Raw genomic sequence first — 22438 nt, 5'->3', positions numbered from 1 at the left:
GTAACACTATAACAGATGACAAAGCAGATTGAGAAAGGCAGGATTTCTAACAAGATCCAGAAGGGTCCAGTTTTAACTTTTGTGTAGTTCCATTCCGTTTCATTAAACAATTATGTTTAAATTCTATATGGCTATATGACTCTAAAATCTGCCAACTTGGCTGTGCACTCTAATTTGCCAATGGGAAACTTGCCAAGCCAGGCACTGAACAGTCCCGAAGAGCTGCTGCAAAGACCTTGGCAATTCAAACCTACTCACTTAAAGCCATTAGTGTTTGCGCTCCTGTCCCTTTAGCCAACAAGGCATGGATGGCTCCCAAACAGAAGTGGTAGCGCGATCTTGAGCAGCCTGGCAGCTTCAGACACAGAGACACCGGAGCAGAGCTTGCCAGTTCGGTCATCTGCAAGGAAACCGAGGCACAGAGAGGCCTGTAGTTCACATGGGACTCGCTCCCATGGGACTGTAAGGCAAATGTGATCCTAGGACATTGTTCTGGCATGCATAAAAGGGCCTTTTCAGCGCTCCTCAGGAGAGACCTGGGAGCCTAATCTTAAAGAAGTAATGTGATGTTGGTTTGATGCCTCTCCCTCCTCTACTATTGTCTTACGGCTATGTTTGAGAAGTTCTCCTACGACTCACGTCTGCCCGCATTTCCATTAGCTTTAAAGAAAATGCAAGACAAATAAAGTAACATTCTTCAATATGATCATTCACTATTATCTCTCACCTTGTTCTCTCTGTATGTTTTTTTTTTTTTTTTTTTAAGAAATGGTCAGACCAGGCTGTCCAGTCATTCTGCTCCAGCTCTTCAGCATCTTTGCTCAGACAGGAGGTATGACATAAATATTGATATACCATTGATATAACATGTTGAAATCATACTCCACAGCCAGTTCTTCATCTTTTAGGTTTGAGAACAGTTAATTTAATGAGCTCTTATGCATTATTCTGTTTTTAGAAAGTACTCAGGATATTCTGTATCCGTATGGACCCGGCCATAGGGATCTAGAGACCCCCAAGATGGATGATGGGAGTTCTCCCGAAATTACTTTGCTCATTCCCTTTGTTTTCTTCAATATCCCCTACCGTTCCATCTATGTAAGCCTTGATCAAAATTCTCAAACTCTCTCTGGACAGAGAGCTATGATCCATCAGTGTTAAAATAATTTATTGCAATGAATAAAGTATACAGTATAGTTTGTGATGCTAAAACACAACCCTGTCGTTTCTGTCCATAGGTCAACAACAATGGTGTGATCTCCTTCAATGTGCAGGTTAGCCAGTTCACACCAGAGGCTTTTCCCCTGAGTGACAGCAGATCATTCATTGCTCCACTTTGGGCAGATGTGCACAACGGCATCCGCGGAGATGTCTACTACCGAGAGTCAACTGAACCTGAAATACTGGAAAGGGCAACACAGGATGTCCGGAAGTACTTAAAAAACATGCCCACCTTCACCGCCACCTGGGTCTTTATTGCAACATGGCACCAAGTCACCTTCTATGGAGGAAGCCAGACAACCCCGGTAAAGTCCAAATCCTGCCTAAGTTTAAAATATCTTGGTCACACATTCACTCATGGAGAAGAATGGGGACATTTAAAAAGGTTTTCAGTGTTAAAGCCTTAAACATAAGGCAATGCTACAATTCAGCAGAAGTAGCAAATGACAGTGTCATTTTAAGAAACATTCTTAACTCTTGAAGGAACAGTTTAACGTATTGGAAATACTCTTGTTTACCGTTTTACTCAGTGAAGAATGAGAACGTTAAAATCAATTACATCTCTGTGCATACAGTATGGAGATAGTTTTGGTGTGTTTAGCCTGTTAACCTAGCAATAAGTCTAAGCAGGGAGAAGCTGTTGGCCTAGCTAAGTCAAAAAGGAATAATATCCCTTCCAGTATTTCCAAAGCTGTCCTATTTCTGTCTAGATTGCTGAATGGAAACCTATGAAACAAAAGTACACATTCTCTTTAGCACAGAATTGAAAAATTGTACAACACCCCTAGAACCTGTGACAGTAACGGTTACTGCATTATCTAGGATTTTTTTCTATGTATAATTTAATCATTTTGATAATTCTCACATGCTAACATGCTAAGTAGCTAATACTCTTCACTTGTGCTCAGGAGGCCAGATACACACCCCAGTGTGATGCTGTGCACAGATGCTGGGTTGATGAATATACTTTATGGTAACCAATCAATTGCCTTGACAACCATGAGTTACATGGACAAGATACAATGTGTAAATAAGACAGATCTGGTGTTGCTGGGAGTTACATTTGTTCCACTTTCGCTAGATGCAAGCAATTTCCTCTTTCTTTTTTGCTAAGCTAGGCTAAAAACATCCCGAACCTACAGTACTATTGGACCAGTAAGCATGTTTTGGGTGATTTGCTTGTCAAAACAGTTAGATGTCAAACTTAAAGCTGGGATAAAATCTGGTAAAAAAAAATGATGTTTTTTAGACATCTAATTTGCTTATAACCATTGTTTTCATAACATTTCCATGAACGTATTTGATTGGAAATACAGTTATAGAAATGTTGTGGAATTAGTAGTTATATCTTAAAAGTAGCCTAGTTTTAACCTACGTAGACATTTATACATGTGTTGAGATGCAAAACACCAAAACCCTGTTGAGTGAGGGACGCAAAAGGGAACAAACTGACTCTTCTTATTTGAATGTGTTTGATGGCAAATTATTGTTAATTACTTTAAGGCAAATTATTATTATTAGCAGCAGTACATCTGCAAGGGAACATTTGTTTAATGGTTTAATGTTGAAAGGATTCTTCTCCATTATGGTGTTCTCTTTTGTTTATGTTTTATATATACCGTATGACTGTTTTTCTCTTTTTAAAACTACTTTAATCCTCTTGTTTGATTAAAAGGTGAACACATTCCAAACTGTACTAATCTCAGATGGCGTAGCGTTCTTCAGTATGTTCAACTATGGAGACATCACATGGAGCACAGGAACAGCCAGTGGTGGAGATCCTTTAACGGGACTGGGTGGGACAACAGCTCAGGTATTCTCACAGTGCCCCTGTTATCATTTCATGAATGATAATCCTTTTTTTGTTATAGATAAATGTGTAATAAATGTTTCACCTCATGTTCCTCACACCTTTCCCCTTTTCAGTCAGGTTTTAATGGTGGAGACATTGGTCACTTCTTCAACCTGCCGGGATCACGGTCAAATGACGTAGTGAACATTGAACAGTCAACCAATGTAAATATTCCTGGGCGCTGGTTCTTCCGCGTAGACAGTGAACTGATAGATCCTGCCAATGGCTGCAGCTACAATGGCAAGTTCAAACATCAAACACAGATTGTTCAGACAGGTTGTTCTTTTGCAAAGTAGATACAGCATCTTTGGTTCAGCTAATACTAAGAGCAGTCTATCAAATTTTGGAATGAAATTCCTCTATTTGTCTTTCCTACATCCTCTCCAGGGCGTTATTACAGAAGAGGGGAAATCTTCTGGTTGTCTGATCAGTGTTCACAGCGATGCCGCTGCCTTGACATCAACAACGAGGTTCAGTGCCAAGAAGCTCCATGCTGGCAGCTGGAGACCTGCGAGCAGCAGGAAGGGGCCTTTTACTGCCAGCCGACCCGCACCAGCACTTGTGTGGTATTTGGCGACCCTCATTACCACACCTTCGATGGCTTCCTCTATCACTTTCAGGGAACCTGCTCCTACCTGCTTGCTCGGCCCTGCTGGGAGGTGGAAGGGCTGCCTTTTTTCAGTGTGGAGGCCAAAAATGAGAACCGTGGGGTCGCATCTGTTTCCTGGCTAAGAGATGTCACAGTGGAGGTTTATGGTCACCGAGTCATGTTACCCAAAGGCAGTTTTGGAACAGTCCAGGTGAGAATCTGAGGAACCCTTAATATCAGGACTTACCACAAATATTTGCCTTGTGTGCTTCATTGTTGGGCTGATGCAAAAGTGTTGATTTGGGTTATGTTTCTGCACTTACACTCTGCGTTTGAAGTCCTTTGACCGTCTTGGAAGAGAGGTTTGCGCAGTAAACAGATCACTAATTACCTCTTGGATGCATCTACCTGGATTTTTAGTAATATCCGAGTCCAAGCTAATGATCAAGCACACATATTTTGACAGTTTTGTCATGATTGAAAGAAAGTAACAGTATTCTAAACGGGATTGATATTGAATGAAATATGTTTTCTACAATCATTCATTGTTCCCTTTCTGAATTTTCCTTTATTCCTCTCTCTAGGTGGATGGCTTGATGAAGACTTTACCAGTCCAACTCCAACTTGGTGCTGTCAGGGTGTATCAGTCTGGGGTTGCCGTTGCTTTAGAAACAGACTTTGGACTCTTGGTAACCTACGATGGCCAACACTATGCATCCGTCTCCCTACCCAGCTCCTACTTCAACAATACTTGTGGCCTATGTGGTAACTATAACGATGACCCTGCTGATGATCCTGTGCTACCTGATGGCTCTTTAGCAGAAAGCGTGGTGGAGTTGGGGGGCAGCTGGCGAGCAGAGGACACAGACTGGAGGTGTACAGATGGTTGTGCAAACTGCAGCATGTGTGACCCTCTCACAGAGGCCTTCTACTTTCGCTCAGACTATTGTGGGCTCATCAACAAAACTGATGGACCTTTTAGGGACTGCAGAGCTGTAGTGGACCCCACAGTCTTTGTTTATAGCTGTGTGTATGACATGTGCAGCAACAGGGATAACATCACCACACTCTGCCAGGCCATCCAGGCCTATGCTCTAGCCTGTCAGGCACTGGGTGTCACGATACGACCCTGGAGATCTCGCACTTTCTGTGGTGAGATTGTTTGATTAGGTTTACACAGATCCTTAATTTTACGTTAATTTATTTGTGTCATCTGACATAATTTCTTCCCTCCTATTCGCTCACAGCTTTGTCATGTCCCGAGTACAGCCATTACCAAGTGTGCACAAGTGCCTGTCCAGCCTCCTGCTCCGACCTCACCGCTCCCCTGTATTGTGCCCACCCTTGCACCGAGGGCTGCCAGTGTGACCCAGGCTATGTTCTCAGTGGCAGCCGTTGTGTACAGCGTGAAGACTGTGGCTGTGAGCATAACGGCCTCTATTACCCCCTTAATTACACTTTCTGGGCAGGCCCAAGCGGTGAAGAAGGTGAATGTACCCTCCACTGCACCTGCAGGCCTGCTGGGGAGGTCTCCTGCTTCAATGAGACCTGTAAGGAGGGTGAGGTGTGTGTGGCGGAGGTGGGCCTGCTGGGCTGCTACCCTCAGAGGGAGGGAGTGTGCTCAATGACTCAGAACTCAGTGACATCCTCCTTTGATGGCACCTTCCTGCTGTTCCCAGATGATAGCTCTTACTACCTGCTGAAGCTGTGTGGTGCAGTGCCAGCTAATGGCTCGATGGTTGAGGTGAAGATAGGCAGGCGGCTGGTCAACAAAGGCCCCGCTTGGAAAAGACCTGTTGTAGTTACAGTGGCTAACCTGGAAGCTCAGATGGGAGGGAAGGATTTTGACACAGTAAAGGTCAGTATTTTCTCTACAGAGCAAAAACCTTTTTGTTTTTTTTATTTTCAGCTGCTGAATGCCTATTCCTATGACTCCTCTTTGTGTTCCAGGTGAATGGGGAACAAGTGACGCTCCCATATGTTCATCCAATGGAGACAATAATGATCTACAGAGCGCCAGGCAATGCTACAGTGGTGGAGTCCCGCGGTCTGCTTCGGGTTCACTACACAAACCAGGGATTTCTCAACATCTCCCTATCCACCCTCTTTTACAATGTTACTTGTGGTCTATGTGGTGTCTTCAATGGCAATGCCACTGATGACCTTCGCCTCCCTAATGGACGCCTGGCAGAGTCTACTGAACAGTTCACAGATGGCTGGCGGGCAATTGCTGATGACCTCACCTGTAACGGTGACTGTGATGACCTGTATCGCATGTGCACAGACTTGCGTCTCTACAAGAGTCCTTGGATGTGTGGTAACATCAATGACCCAGGGAATAGTTCATTTCTGGCATGTCATGCAGTGGTCAATCCCTCACCATTCTTCAGGAACTGCTTGTATAACATGTGTGTGAAGGAAGGGAACCGTTCAGCTCTGTGTTCTTCACTGCAGGCTTATGCCACTGCCTGTCAGGATGCTCAAGTAGCCCTCACTCCCTGGAGGAGTGCCACCAACTGCCGTGAGTAGATATAGCTGTACTGTAATGGAACAGGCTGAAATTGTGGTTGTTTGGTTGGCGCTTCCAATTGATGAATATATGGAAGTGCCACTTGTTCACCATTCACCTGGAACAAACACAACAAGAAATAATATTTAGTCTGGCTCTCCCAAAATTAAAAAAAATATGCCTTCTACCATATACAAATCTGTCTTACTACATACATACATTACTGTATTTTGTTAGCAAGCAAGCTAGTCGACAAAACATAAGATAGTGAAAAAGAGAAAAAAACAAAAGATTATTTTCTACCCTGTGTAAACACTTACTTTCTGTGTGGTTTAGCATGTCTTGCTAGCATGCTAGCATCAGAGTACTCCTATTTCTTTGCTGTTTCCAAATGAATCAGATTCATAGACCTTTTCACAGTAGAGATATTGACTTGGCATAGCAGGAAAACCACAGGTGGAACTAATTATTATATTATTAATGATGGCTCTGTTCCAGCAATATTGCAGTGCATTGTTGCAGTTAATTATGTTATTAGTTACACCCGTGTTTGACAGGTGAAAATGTCCGGTATTTTTCTTTAGTTTCATTTCACCGCTGGTGATAGTGATGAACTGATATTTACCTCTTCTTTAAAGGTGTACTCCACCAAACACCTGTCTTATCAAACAATCACCCTTGAGGGCTGGAAAGGTTGTTCTGAAAGCTTGCAGACTGCACCTGTAGTCAGATTAGATTCACAACAGTTACTCGGTTTCCAACGGTAACCCAGTTTTAAAATGTCCACTGAAACTTTTCAAACCCCAACTTCAGCATAATCCACTTCTCACCTGCCTGTTCAAATGCTCAAAATACACTCCCAATAATCATATTTTTGCCGAAATATGGCGTAATTCACTGCTTCCGTTTGTCGCTAGCACAGTTAACTCCTTATATTTCTCCTTAGCAACGTTAAAAGAAAACTTAATTTTTGTCCGACAAACTAACACAGCTAACGTCAAACAAAAGCTTTGTATTTTAGCTATATTTCCACAACAATTGGATGATACCGAGCATATACACGAAGGGTGGCGTTGTGGATAAGGCTGAAGGTGTGGTTTGAGAACACGGACAGTTTTATACTTCTTTTGCCATAAACTAGATCACATCCATTGTAACTGTGGTGTGTCCAAATTGACTGCAGCTGCTGCCAAGGAGCAAGCTAAAAACTTTTAAACCCTACAGGAGGGTGAGTATTTGATACTCAAAACAAAGCTTTTAATTGGATTATTCTTCTAATATGGATTTGGCATTTGTCGTGCCTTCTTTATTCCTTTCTCTTACCTGGCTCTTCTGTCTCAGCTCTTCCCTGTCCGGAGAACAGTCATTTTGATGAGTGCACCAGTACCTGCCCTCTGACCTGCGCCAACTTGGATGAACCTGAAGAGCCGTGTCCTCTGCCATGCCAAGAGGGGTGTCAGTGTGAGGAAGGCTTTGCGTTGCGGGATGGCCTGTGTGTGGCACGCAGCGACTGTGGCTGCATGAGCCACGGGCACCAGCTGGCCACTAATCAAACTTTCTGGACAGACTGGGAATGCCAGGAGCGCTGCTACTGCAATGGCTCTGACAACAATGTGTACTGTCAGCTCGCACCCTGTCACCCTGAGGAGTACTGCCAGGAGAATAATGGCCTGTATATCTGCCAACCGCGTACTGAGGCCCTGTGTGTGGCAGCTGGTTATGGACATTTTCTGCCATTCGGTGGCGTTCCATTTGAGCTGCAGAGCTCTTGTACTCTTGGGATGGCCACCACCAACTGTGGGAGAGAGAGCAGGGACCATGCAGCCGTCACTGGGACTTTTCCTCAATTCAAATTGGCAGTTCGTAACGAGGAAAGGGACACAGGCCAGGCAATTTGGGTGAGGGGCTTTGTACTGGAGGTCTACGAGTATGAGATTGAAGTCTCACGAACCTACAAAAACACTGTTACGGTAAGTGCATGAACAGGAATAACAGTAAATGAATCATTGGCCATGATTACAAATTGTATTCATATTCGAGAATACCTGTAATAGGGAATGAGCCAAACGACCATATGCTGTGACCACCAGGCCCTTATTATTAATATTTATATTTTAACACAGATTTTTTTGGAAGACCTATGAAGGTCGTAGTTTGTTTTTTTTTTAATATATGTTAGGAGATTATATTTCTAATCAAGGCGATAGAATAACCAGGCAGAGGTGAATTCCTCTTTGATTGGCTTTAGGTGGATCTAATTTCAATAGGCATCTTTTATCAGGCTGGATTGGGCTCAGACAAAACCCCGACCCTGAGCGACATTTGGACCCAGTTCACAAACCAACTAAAAGATCTGAGCAGGAACAGAAATGACACACATAACTCAACACATCCACACACATGCGCACACACATTTTTTCTCATTCTCTCCTCTGTTTCTTTCTCTTGCTTAGAATTAGATAATACTGTATGAGAAACATGTTGGAACTCTTTCACTTAATGTTATCCAGTGGTACCCTGGGTTTCCCCACATACTTTGAAAATATGCAGGTCAGTTGGATTAGAGACAATGCACTTGTGCAAAAAATGCTTCCGTAGGAATATGTGCGTGTCAGCTAATGGGCAATCCTGGAGTAAGAGTTAAACCTGTTCAAACTAGAGCCAGTTTCATTGAATCTCCCTTCACTCAGGTGAATAAGGAGCGTTTGTACCTTCCTCTGAAGCTGGGCCCAGGGAAGGTCAACATCTTCACCTTGGGCATGCAGCTCATTCTGGAGACAGATTTTGGCCTGAAGGTGGCCTTTGACTGGAACACTCTCCTCCTGTTGACTTTGCCCCGCGACCTCTACAACAGCTCCTGTGGCCTCTGCCAGGGCGTACCCTTATCTCCACCCACCCTCACCACCACTGACTGGGGCATGGCCTGGGCAGAGAGGGACACCTTCTGCCAGGTGGGCTGTGGAGACTCCTGCCCACGCTGCGGCCTGGGAGAGAAAAGCGTGAAAAACGACGTCCCTCTCATGGTGGCTGATGCCAACATGAACGTGGGCACTGACAGTGGGGCAAATGAAGTCACACGAGGCATACGTTTCCACATCGGAGATGGACTGTATGTGTTTGTTGAGCCTGAGGCAGTAAGGCTTTGTGGGCTAATTGTGGATAGAGGAGGTGTGTTTGCACGCTGTCACAGCAAAGTGGCGCCAGACTTCTTCTACCAAAGCTGCCTGCAGGACACCTGTTTGGATCAGGGAGCTCAGGATGCAATCTGCAACTGGCTGCAGATCTATGCCAGCACCTGTCAGACCCAAGGAGTGCCTGTTACCAGCTGGAGGAGTGAAACTCCATGTGGTGAGTCTCTCCTCACTTTCATTTTACGATGTGCTTTGCTTGTGTGTGCAGTGGTCCAATGGTCTCCCCTTGTAACACAAAAACATATATTTTCTCATTTACCTTTAGAGGTATCTACCCATGTAGATAGTTTTAGTTTTATCTGCTGAGGTTTCAGATATATGTCTCAGAGATTCCTACATCTACCACAATACGACGGATGTGAATGGAATTGCATTTGTGGTGCTCACAGTGTATGTCAAAACTACGTTAATATGTCTTTCCAGAATTATTTTCCTTAGGTGCTGTGAATAATCCACAGAACACAGTTTTTAAAGGGACTATTTCTTCTTGCGGTACTTCCATTAAAAACTGTTGACAGTGAGGTCTATGGATTATCCAAAGTAATGGGAACACTGTTTCTGGTATGACACAATAGTTGCTTTGTAGTCTTTATACTAAGCTAGGCTAACCAGGATCCAAGTCCAGCACCTCACAGATATAAGACTTACATTAATCTCTCATCTTACTCTCGGAGAGAAAGCTGTTCCCCAAAATGTTGAACTCTTCCTTGAAACCGCTGCCGTAGAGTTACATGAGCTCTCGATGTGGACAAATGACTCTCCCTTCAGCACTTCTCCACAAATGTTTACCTCTGAAAAATCAACACTAATTAACATTGGACCACATTTCCTTTGTGCACACTGTAGTCAGTACAATCATTAGCTAATATCTTTGCCAACCTGCCTGCTCCCAGTCCAGAGCTGTCCACCCAACAGCCATTACTCCAGTTGCATGTCGGTTTGCCCGCCCCAGTGTGCCCCAGCCCGTGGTCAGAGGGACTGCAGCCAGGACTGTGTGGAGGGCTGCCAGTGTGACCAGGGCTACGTGCTGAATGGCAGGAGTTGCATCCTGCCTCAAAACTGTGGCTGCTACACTGATGGCAAGTACTACGAGGTCAGTCTCACATCCAGCACTACATGGAGTAAACTCAAAGACATGTGCAGCCAAAACAGGCTTTTTATTAAAGGTCTTCGTTGGTCAATCAGTGTCAGTACATCTGACAGTTACTCCAAAACTACTAAATCAGGCTGTATTACAAACCTGCAATGAAACTTACCTCAGCCTGAGCAAGTCGGAGGTTAATTTTCTTTCAGTTCAACATTAATTGGACACATTTTGCAAGAATATGTCATGACTGTAAAGCTTTTAAATCGGTTTTAACATTTGCCATTTAATTCCATTGAAGTAAAGAAATGGTATCGAAGAAGATCGTACTTTGCAAAGTTGCATCAGAAAAGTAGCAGTAGGCAGTAAATATATGTTTTTAATAGTGCTGCAACTAGAGATTATTTTCATTATAGATCAGTCTGTTCTTTTGGGTTTTTTTGTTTGTTTGTTTTTTATTTGTTTTGTTTTATTAAGTGATTCATTTTAGAATATGCTATAAAACGTAAGAATATATATAAAAATACCTACCAGAATTTCTTAAAGCCCAAGGTAATGGCATCTATTGTTTGTTCTCCCCAACCAATACTCCCAAATCTTAAAATAGTTCAGTTTGCAGTTTTTCAAAATGAAATACTTTTCTGTCAGTCAACTAATCAATCAGTTGGCTGTTTCAGCTCTAATTTTAACAGGAAGCGTTCTTTGTTTCAGCCCAAACAGCTGTTCTGGAACAGCGACTGCACCAAACGCTGCCAATGCATTGGACGGAACCTGATCCAGTGCGACCCAAGGCGCTGTAAGGCAGAGGAAGAGTGCACCCTGCGGTATGGAGTACGGGGCTGTTTCGCACGACGCTCCCAGCACTGTGTGGCCTCGGGTGGTGGGGTCTTCAGGACCTTCGACGGGGCATCACTCCGGCTCCCGGCCTCTTGCTCCTTTGTCTTGTCTACCAACTGTCACAAGCTGCCTGACCTCTCCTTCCAGCTCATCGCTAACTTTGATAAATGGAGCACACCCAACCTCACCACCATCTCTCATGTCTACCTTTACATCAATGAGGAAAATATACTCATCTCTGGCAGCACTATCAAGGTGAGAGAAGTAATGGACCATCACCAGTTAGTTATTATGTCAGCCAAATATTGGAAATTACTGATTACCCTCGGTGTGATATCTCTTATGCAGTCAGATTAAGTTGCATTGATTCTGAAATGGATGAGCTCTACGGTGGATGTTAATGGCTAACCCCTAACCTGACTTCACAAACAGCAAACTTTAACCTAAAAAAATTTTCACCATTAGAGATGAGACAACTTGGTAATCATCTGGTTTATCACCTGCTAACAGTTTATCCAGCAGCTTTAACTGTTTAATTGCACCTGTAGTATTATTTTAGTCCCTTATACAGTTTTCTTCCATTCTCATTTAAATTCTTGTATGATATAGTTTGTTCCTCCAAAGCTAAGCTGTATTTCACACCGTATTCCTGCCAAAACTTTAAAGCTGCACTCATCAATATTTTATATTAACAACGCATCAATGAACTATATGACATTTGAAAATGTTGCTCGTAGTGACAGGCACAAAGAGAATTATCAACTCTGCAGTTCCCAAGAAACCAACTACAGCATTTAACAGATGGAGTAATGTATTATTTTCTTCTTTCAAACATCATCCATCTAGCTTTAATAGAGCTATTATCTCTATTATGGTTTTTTTTTTTTTTGTCCATATAACCACCTGATTTTCTTCTGGCTATGTGCTGTCAGCCGTCAAAGACGCCTTTATCAAACCTCTATTCAAGAAACTAAACAAACAGATCCAATTCAAATCTCCTTTTTCTTTCATGAATACTTGAAAGAGTTCCCGCAGTCCAATCTAAATTTACCCTTGCACCAATAACCTGTTATATCTCCTCCAGTTTTGACTTTAGGCCATATCATCATACTGAAATTACACTCACAGAGGTGAGTAGCCTGATAATGATCTGCTGATTGCCTCCAACTGTGGCTTCCAGTGAGTCTTAAACCGGCTTGATTTTACAATTATTGATATGATTTTTACACAAACAGCAGTGGGATCTGTATAACACTAATTATGTTCTCATTTCACTAACTCCTGCGGTCAAAAAAGGAAGAAATCCCACAGTGGTCAAATTTTAGGTGAGAGCTGAGAAGGTCTGAGTTTAGCATGTTAAAGTTGGTCACTTAAAATTAATGAAATTAAATTGTTTTTTGACTGTGTGTCCTGTCTTAAATATCTATCTTCCCAGGTCAATGGTACACCAGTATCACTACCATTTCAAACGGGGCTGATGACACGTCTGTCCACGTCCGAAGGTTTCATTGTAATCGACACACCCCAGGACATCCAGGTCCGATACAACCGCTTCAACACCCTCAGCATCACAATGGGCCAGCGGCTTCAGAACAAGGTGTGTGGCCTTTGTGGGAATTTCAACGGAGACCCCAGTGACGACTACATCACCTCAAGAGGCAAGCCGGCTGTCAGTGCCCTGGAGCTGGCCCAGAGCTGGAAGACCAACGGTATGCAGAACAGGTGGGTGAGGCTTGGCACAGACAGTGTTTACTGTACAGGTATACAAATGTACAATTCTGGTGAAACCTTCTGGAGGTCACCCCCAAAAAACAACATTAAAGCTGACGAATGCACAGAGATTCGTCACCCAGCTTTGCAGTTCTTTTACCCTCTTTTAGCTCATTTTGCTTATTGTTTTGGTTTTGTAGCATCCACTCTCTTCAACCCCGTTTCCAGCAGTAGCAGGTAACTACTCTCTGAAAAAGTGCTCTGATAAACTATACACTTCCTGGCCTGCACCATATGACAAAGGTAACAACTGGCTGGTGATAGTGGATCATCTGGCAAATAAAGTACCAGATATTTCCCTCAGGAGATGGTGGAGGAAAAACAATGCTAGAATCTCTCTGAATTAATGCTAATGTTGCTCCATTGACCTTGGTCTGGGTTGACAGGCTCGCATATTTACCAGCAAGACTCTGGCACAATGGCACTGGGAACTTGGGATACCAGGTGAGCCGGCCATAGTGTGCTGTGTGTGGGGGATAATAACTTTGACAGTCTGATATCCGCCTTTTCCCTCTAGCTGTGATGAGACCCAGTACGTGGCTCTGGCCCAGTCTTGCGACAACACAGCGGTGCTGGCCCTGCAAGGTGAAGATGCCTGTCAGAAGCTCACCCAGCTGAAGGGCTTCTTCCAGCCGTGTCACGGCCTGCTGGATCCCCGGCCCTTCTACCAGTCCTGCTACTTGGACGGCTGCTATAATCACCGCAAGGCTCAGGTCTGTGGCTCGCTTGCAGCCTACGCCGAGGCTTGCCGCTCCCTGGGCACGCTCACCACCAAGTGGATCACCCAAGAGAACTGCTGTAAGGGCGCCGCGAGACGCCGGACACATTTTTAAAGCTACAATTTTTAAAAAAAATCCTGATTTAGAATGTAGCACTGCAATGTGAGTGTGTAATGTAGTTAAAACTTACTTCAAGGTGCACTGCAATGCAGTTGGTGGAGACAAAAACAGAGCTAAAAGGAGAGTGAATACTGGACTTACATGTGTCCAGAAAAACAAATTCAAATGAATGAAGTTCACCATAACACCTTAATTTGTTAGTGTTGCTTTTACACCTTGTTTTAGCTGCCTGCAAGTGGTAAAAAAAAAGAAAACAGCTATTGCAATATGACAGTAAAGTGAATATTATAAATTATTATTATTCAGCTAATTTAGATTTGTGAAAATGTAGTTTACAATGTGTGACTATTCCAGTCTACTGATGTTCCCACATTTCTTTCAGTTTTATTGTAAATACAGAAATTCAGAGCAGAAACAGATCTACTGTAGGTGAAATGACTGGATTTAAGTAAAATTAATTCATAATCGATGTGTTATAAATTCATGGCTGACGGGTTGACCTATACTATGGCCACTATATTGCGCGTTCCCTCACCAGAGCTGCCAAACATTGTTGTTATTTTAACTCTTCCCAAGCGTCACTTAAACGAAAGCGGGACCAGAAAGTTCACTCAGTGCTTTTTTTTCTTTAGCCGCAGTTCATCTGATCAGTCAGCACACCTGTACATGCATGTTTTAAAAAAAGCCCTCTGTGTGTGACAGTTAACACTGTGTGTGGACCTGTCTTTAGCAGAATGGATTTTCGACCCCTGTGCAGGAGAGATCTGCACGAACTTCACCTGTGAGCTGGAGAACGGAGGGGACCTGTGCGGCTGTCCAGAGTTGCCCACCAGCACGGGAGGTGAGCGCTTCATAGGACAACGACGTGAGGTCGTCCACATCCAGCTTTTTGCTTTCTTGTAACGTTTTGAACTGTTAAAATATTTTGAGTCTCACTCATGCTGGATTTCTGAGGCAAACACTATCGATATTTGAGAGCTAAAGAAACCTGATAACCATATATCGATTCATATTCATCCTTTAACGTACACCCATGACACAAACCAATATTTTTGATAAAAATCCCATAAATTTGATTATTAAAGAATTAGTACCTAGATATGTACTAGAAGGACATTTTACAGTTGAAAAAACAATAATCTGTACTACGGTTACTTGTTGTAACCAGCAGACACGTACGCCAATAACGATATATCACTAATAAGGTGAAATTGACTGATTATATCAGCCATGTCAATGTTATAGTGGGGCTCTGTTGTTAAAATTATACTGCTGTCCTTACTTTAAATCATATGTTGTCATTTACGATGTCCAAAAAACTTTTAAACCACATAATTGAGACCCAGCACTTTCCACTGACAATTAGAAATAACTTGTAATGAAATAATGTTGTTCTCAACCTGCAGCATACGTGGAATGATTGTGATGTTTGCCTGTGGCAGGTGACGATGACATTATACAGGCAGAGGTGACCTGTAAGCATGCTCAGATGGAGGTTTCCATCTCCAAGTGCAAGCTCTTCCAGCTGGGCTTTGAACGAGAGGACGTCAGGATCAACGATGAGCACTGCGGCGGCATCGAGGGAGAGGACTTCATCTCCTTCCACATCAACAACACCAAGGGACACTGCGGCTCCATCGTACAGGTCAGTGAACTAACGTTAATTCTTATTCTTGCCTGCCTCGTGAGTGTTAACTGTGCTGTGTTCACTAGTTTGCTTTCTAATGCGCTTCTTTGCACAGCTTTCTTGGTCTCTAAAATTTATACCACCTTTTAAAGACGCGCTCTCAACTTTTACTTGTTTTTAAAGGTGCTGCATTATGTATATTATTTTGACATCGGCACATTTTTGCTGCATTACTTCTGAGACATTCGTAGAATTAATCTGATGCCATTGCTCAGAAAACTGTCCGCCTTTTTTTTTTTCTCTTTTCTCTCCTCACAGCAGTTTCCATTGTCTGCAACTCTGACTTTGGCATATAACCTGCCTCTATCCTTTTTACTCTGCTTCCAAAATATGTCCCAAGTTTGTGCCGGATGCTCATTACAGTCACAGCCGGGCGCAGTGACTGTGTGCAGCCTCCTTCACTGAGTGCAGGGCGGACGGATAAACTATTATTTGTCGAGAAATAGTTCCAGCACGTACCTCCCCTTAAATCACAAATTGCTTTGTCTACATTTCTGTTTGTGTGCAGAGTAAACAAAGGACGTACAACATGTTAATGAGTGAGTTTTAGAAGTTTTAGTGGGCATGTTTTCTAAGCTGTTTCCCCCTGCTTCCAGTCTGTATGCTAAGCTAAGCTAACCAGGCCCTGACTCCAGCTCTGCGTTCAATGCACAGAAATGAGACTGATAATGATCTTCTCATCTCACTCTCAGAAAGAAAGGGGCATAAGCATATTTCCTAAAATAACAGGCTGTTCATTTAACTATAGCAGTGTAATATGAAATTATAATTAGGTATGTGATGTCTCGACTGTATGTCTACGATTAGAGCATCTTTTTTTTCTCTGCTTTGTGACGGGGAACGTTCCAAATATCCCTCTGACAGTCGAACGGCACACACATCATGTACAAAAACACAGTCTGGATAGAGAGTGTGAACAACACCGGGAACGTCATCACCAGGGACAAGACCATCAACGTGGAGTTCTCCTGCGCCTACGAACTGGACCTGAAGATCTCGCTGGAGACTGTCCTCAAACCCATGCTCAGGTCAGACAGAGCACATAATAATATGATATAAATAATGACGATGATAATGGTAATAATGCTAACAACAACAACAACAACAACAACATAATAATAGTAATAATAATGATGATAATAATTATAATAATAAACGTGGCTCGACGTAACAACAGGCCACTCTTTCTCATCCTCTTTTTTTCCCTCCGTGCTGCAGTGTGATTAACCTCACCTTACCAACCCAGGAAGGAAACTTCATCACCAAGATGGCTCTGTATAAGAACTCCTCCTACCGGCAGCCGTACAGGGAGGGGGAGGTGGTGCTCAGCACGCGGGACGTCCTCTTCGTGGGCGTCTTTGTGGAAGGGGCGGATGAGAATCAGCTCGTCCTCATAGTGAACATGTGCTGGGCCACGCCGTCCCGCCACAGCGGTGACCGCCTCCGCTATATCATCATAGAGAGGGGGTAGGCTGGGGGAGTATTTCACTCTGGCACCCACACCCGCACATGTATACACAAACTAGGGCTTAGAGCAAACATCAACCACACAGTGCAACTAAGGATTCTTTTTTGATTATTCTATTCTATTTTTTTATTGATTGTCTCAGAAAATAGTGAAAACTGCACATCAAAAAATTGCAACGCCGGAGATGATGTCTTGAAATTGCTTTTCTTTGTTCAACAAACAGTCAAAAAAGTAAAGATATTTGATTTACAATAATCTACTTCACAGAAAGTAGGAAATCCTCACATTTAAGAATCTAGAACGAGCGTGTTTTTGCCTGATAAATTACCTAAACAATGAATTGCTAATCAATAATAATTGTTGCCCCTTAACATTGACCAATCAATTAACGGACTCATTGCTCAGCACTAAACTTCTCCTAAACTTGATGGACTCATGAGGACATGAGACACCCCGTGCACCTCACGGACACTGTTAACTACGCCGAGACTGCATTTCACTGTTTTGATTAACTTGTGTATTCTTTGTTTGCACATTACAAGGACCTGCAACATAAAAGGAACTTAATGTCGGTGTAGTATTCGACCCAGTTTTGTTTTTATATTAAATCCTATGTATTTTAATGTACAGTTGCATCACAAATCACGCCCTTTCTTCTCGCAGTCAGGTGTAGCCCAGAGCTAACTCATTAGCTGTGTCTGAAATCACTCCCCTCTTTACTCCTTCACTGTTCCCTGCACAAGAAACACTCAATAGTTCAACAAAATAACTTAACTACAGTCCTCTTTCTAGCTGTTTTTCTGGCAGTTTAAACTGCTTCCCCTAGTCTTCATTAGCAAATCGATTTTCAAGAATGAACTTTCACGATTAAACTTGACTAGCGAGAGGTGAATTGGGATTTCAGGCACCTCGACGTTTTGTGCCGTAACTGGCAGATACAGTGTCTGGTAAATGCACGTTACACATCTATGAAACACAAAGAATTGGGCTGTGGTTTTGTGGGATGTTCTAGCAAAACAGTAGTGTGGACGGCGTGGACACTTTTGATGCTCCATTGTGGGAATCCTTTTTGAGGCCACCGCACACATCCCTGGAACACTGTCACTCTCCTCTACCCGTCCATGTACAGATATTTACTGTGCCATGAAAACCTGTGCACATGCAGGCAGAAAAATAAACACGTAAATGTAAATAATGAGAGTTAAAACGGCCAAGGGGTTTGAGGGGTTAAAGGAAAAACACCAATTTTGTGGGTTTTAGTTGACGAACGAGGTGATGAGAATATAGGCGGTTTACCGATGTATCTGCTGATAAATAGCAGGCCAGCGGCACTGCCACCATGTTGGCGGCTGCCAAACAGAGACAGTGTGCTGCCTAAAAACCACCATACGTAGGAAAAAGACCTAACAGGACAGTCTCCCACAAACGGTGTGTTCCCCCTTTAATGTCTGGCTCTCACTAGGTGTCCAAACATTAAGGACAACACCATCGGCATTGCGGAGAACGGCGTATCACTGACCTGTCGCTTCCACGTCACCGTCTTCAAGTTCATCGGGGACTACGATGAGGTGCACCTCCACTGCGACGTTTCCCTGTGTGACTCGGAAAGAAGCGCCTGCAAAGTGGTGAGAAACTCGGGGGGAAAAAAAACACACTCTTAAATCGTAGCGACGATGAAGCGATGCCCGCCGTGTTAATGTGCGTGTGCTGTGAATGCAGAACTGCCCACGCAAGAGAAGAATGTACTCGGAGGACAGGGACCTTAGAGAGCAAATACTGTCCGTGGGACCCATAAGGAGGAGAGGTAAGTACGGTCTCACTTTATGTGTCCAGTCCTGGTTTAAAGAGCCGTCCAGGTTTTACCTCCAGACAGGAAAGTGGGTTTCTACTGGCTTGGAAATGTGCCGGGGATTCAGAGCAAAACAAGTCACAATTCAAGTTGTAATATTAGAAAGAATTCTGGTCAGAAATGTGTAAAAACACAGTCTCCCCCTGGTTGATTGATCCCAGAATGATGGGGCTGTCCAAGTTCACCGTAAACTTCACAGAAATTCTTATCATAAACTAGAATCCAAAGTCTTGTCCGTCACTTTCGCAAAGCTATTGAGTCAAACTCCAAAGCTTCTCCAGGACCTGCATGACACACATCTGTCGTGTCCTCTCAGAATCAGACTGGTGCGAGGACGACAATGGAGGCTGCGAGCAGATCTGCACCAGCAGGGGAACTGGGCCAGTCTGCAGCTGCGTGACTGGGATGCTGCAACGAGACGGGAAAAGCTGCCGGAGTAAGGACCACACACACACATCTACACACAACACACACACACACACACACACACACACGGAGGTGCACACACAGGGGATTATAAGGTTCGGTGTGAAGTATTTCTGCTTTACTCAATCATAGTATGACTAGGAAATATCAGCAGTGAATCAGTCTTATTTTGTAAAAGAAGGAATTTTAAATAACTCTGACCAAACCATAGAAAACCATAGAAACTTATCCCACCAGATTACAGTGGCACCGGTCAGGCTAGTTTTCCGGTTTATCTTCACCAGTTTAAACCCGTGTGACACTTGACTAGCCACACTGAACGCACAAGGTCGTCACCACAGTTCTGCACAGTACCCAGTATCCAGTACTCAGTAAACATACTGTATGTACTTCTAAAATCGAGTTAAGTTTCTGCTTTAGGCGATAAATTGAGTACTTTGAATAAAACTTGTGCATAATTTCGACCCCTTTTCACCATTTGCAGCCACCCAAAAGGACATACAATTTTATTGAAAGACAGGCAACCGGAAGGGCATTCTTGCAGTATTGCCGCCATTGGCAGGCTAATATGCTAACTGTACAAACCAAGTGGAACAATCCGATACCTTACGTGGCACGAGCCCTCGGCTACTTCGAAGTCGGGTACCGTCATGTTGCATCTTAGCGCTTATAATACCGAGTTCAAATTCACGATCCTAGTGGCCTTGAAACCCCCAAGGCGGCACGATAACAAGCAGACAGCTGCAAGAAACTGCTGTAATATATCATTCTTCACATACGTTTGATTTGTACCCCACTGTGCCCGTGAACATCGCCGTTTTCTTTACTTGTTCCTCTTCGTCTCAGCCCCTCTATGAAACACCCCTCTGTTCTTGAGACTCCACAGGAGCAGGCTGCACGACGTTCCCCCACGTTTGCTGGATAAAAAGTAACACAAGCCGGATATTTGATGCATGGAGGGAAGGCATTCAGAGCTCCTCCACCTGCGTGACTGCACGCTAGCTGGATAGCTAACGTAACACTACTTTGATAGAGATACGATAAACAAATGAACTAAATAGCCTTTGTTGTCTGTCCCATTTATCTCAGCACTTTTCCATTGCCATTGTGTACAGGGCCTCATGCGCTGGCCGTTTGCCACCTAAAGTGCCGCCCGGTTTGGGTTTGGTTGCATTATGGCGAGTCTTTAATCAGGTCTGAATGAGCCACTGACGCTGCCAGAGCCCAGTTTAAAATTAAACCCTGAGAACCATATTCTGCACAGGGAACCGTGTGACCACACTACCGGCTACTGGTTTACAATGAGTGAGTTGGGACGATGCTCGATAGTGGCGGTAGAAACCCTCTTTGCACGTTGTCATTGTCATGCATATGAATGTAAATATCCTTATTTTTCCAACTTACCGCGTGAATCCCTTGGAAAGTGGCATAAAGGCATTTAACAAACAGACTGGTCTATTCAGGAGGGCCGCCATAAGTGATGGATCAGCCGGCATTGTCACCTGCAAGTCAACATGCGGGGCACCGAGTTCCCAGAGCAGATTAGATAAGGGTCAAAAGCTGCTTCAGGCGGCAAAGGTGTGGACACCCGCAGTTATCAAACGGTAGTTCAATTTAAAAAGGGAATAAATAGAATAAAAACCAATCATAGTATTAAACCGTAGGTTTAGGACAATGAAAATGCTCCAGTGAGCGATCTCTTCAGGAGGCCTAGCGGCATAACCCGCCCGCCCATGCCAAGCCTGGCGTTGATTATTCTGCCTTTTATCAAAGCCGCAAAAAACAAATACAGGCTTAAAACCATGTGAATTCAAAACTAAGGGCTGCAGAAAAAATAGACTGAAAAATAAACACTGATGTAAATATACAGAACAGATAAATGCACAAAAGACATTCACAAATGAATATATACAGACAAAAATGCATTAAACATAATTGAGCATTACATTATCTCTGTTTTTAATCTCTGCCAAACTTTTATGATTTGTTTTCACATGTGTACGTCTCATTGCAAAGGGAAAACTGTGGGTATTCATGAATTACTATTATTATCATGTCCTGTGTTTTCTATCCAAATGTGATTCCGTCATAAATGTATCCGGTATTTCTTCGGTTTGTGCTTTCCTTAAATTTTAGACACATCAAAAAATAAAACAAAAAAAATCAAATGAGTGTATTACAGATTTAGAACACACACACACACACATATATATTATACATCAGCAAAAATACACAGAGAAAGAAATTTGAACAAAATAAACTGATTGTAACATAAATTCAACCCAAAGCAAATATAAATGTATATTTATTGAATTTTGAAGAAAAATGAGCAAAGGCGCATCCTCTACAGTTCACGTTGTCTTCTTTTCCCAGCTGTGAGCTCGAGCTGCGACGTTACGCCTGTGGCTCCTCTGCCGATTGTCAGCGCTGTCGCCACCCTGCTCCTGGCTCGTGTTCACCCTCCCCTCTTCTCCTAGCAGACCCCGGGAGCGAAGGGCGGCAGCAAATGAAGCAGATCAGACGCATAACGAGACTCGACCGTGCACCAAGTATCGGCATTGATTAGCCAAGTAGATCGGCCGCGTGCCTTGTGAGAAAAATCTAGACAGAGTACACCGTACATTCACGAATCTTCGAATCCAGATATAACATCGGTGCAGCTGAGGGTTAGGTCAGCTTTCTAGACATGGGGGGCGACCAGTCCTGCCGAAACTCGCAGTTTTTCCCCTCCACTTTACATCGTGGTGTTCCCCGTCTCCTCTCCCTCCGTCATTTACGTACAAGACTACACGCATTTCCCCGCATACTGTCAGTCGCTTAGAGCCACTATGTGTAGAATTTAGAATTTGTGTGATTAGAACATCTTTCAGAATATTCTGATGGTTTGGATTGTTTGTAGAGAAAATGAGTGCATTGATGCATACAAAAGTGTCTTTTTTTTTTTTAATGATCCCACTTGAGGAAGCCAGAGAAAAAATTTTCTACACGTTTTAAAAAACGCAGAGGGTTTAATGTATATTTAATGTAAAGCAACTAAAACCACATGGTTATGTTTGGGGAAAGAGGATGGTCAACTAACAAGAAAGTCAGTTATTATGTAAGAAAAATTGGGGACG

General features: G+C 43.4%; 1 protein-coding gene across 1 annotated transcript; it reads left to right on the top strand.

The window, feature by feature from the left end:
• Nucleotides 1-768: 768 nt before the first annotated feature.
• On the top strand, nucleotides 769-22129 carry tecta (tectorin alpha). The gene is made up of 23 exons (XM_040150296.1): nucleotides 769-832; nucleotides 959-1098; nucleotides 1239-1526; nucleotides 2897-3034; nucleotides 3148-3313; nucleotides 3461-3873; nucleotides 4247-4814; nucleotides 4910-5520; nucleotides 5613-6183; nucleotides 7513-8141; nucleotides 8862-9519; nucleotides 10256-10455; nucleotides 11158-11538; nucleotides 12719-13005; nucleotides 13571-13851; nucleotides 14623-14733; nucleotides 15335-15537; nucleotides 16444-16607; nucleotides 16798-17046; nucleotides 18510-18672; nucleotides 18767-18851; nucleotides 19213-19332; nucleotides 21696-22129. The coding sequence occupies exons 1-23, from the start codon at nucleotides 769-771 to the stop codon at nucleotides 21797-21799; spliced, it is 6594 nt and encodes a 2197-aa protein (XP_040006230.1). The 3' UTR covers nucleotides 21800-22129.
• Nucleotides 22130-22438: the final 309 nt, after the last annotated feature.

Source organism: Xiphias gladius, chromosome 17 (genome assembly GCF_016859285.1).
Source record: "Xiphias gladius isolate SHS-SW01 ecotype Sanya breed wild chromosome 17, ASM1685928v1, whole genome shotgun sequence".
NCBI classification, from domain to species: Eukaryota; Metazoa; Chordata; class Actinopteri; order Istiophoriformes; family Xiphiidae; genus Xiphias; species Xiphias gladius.
The sequence above is the reverse complement of the archived record's forward strand: the minus strand, read 5'-3'. Positions and strand labels throughout refer to the sequence as shown.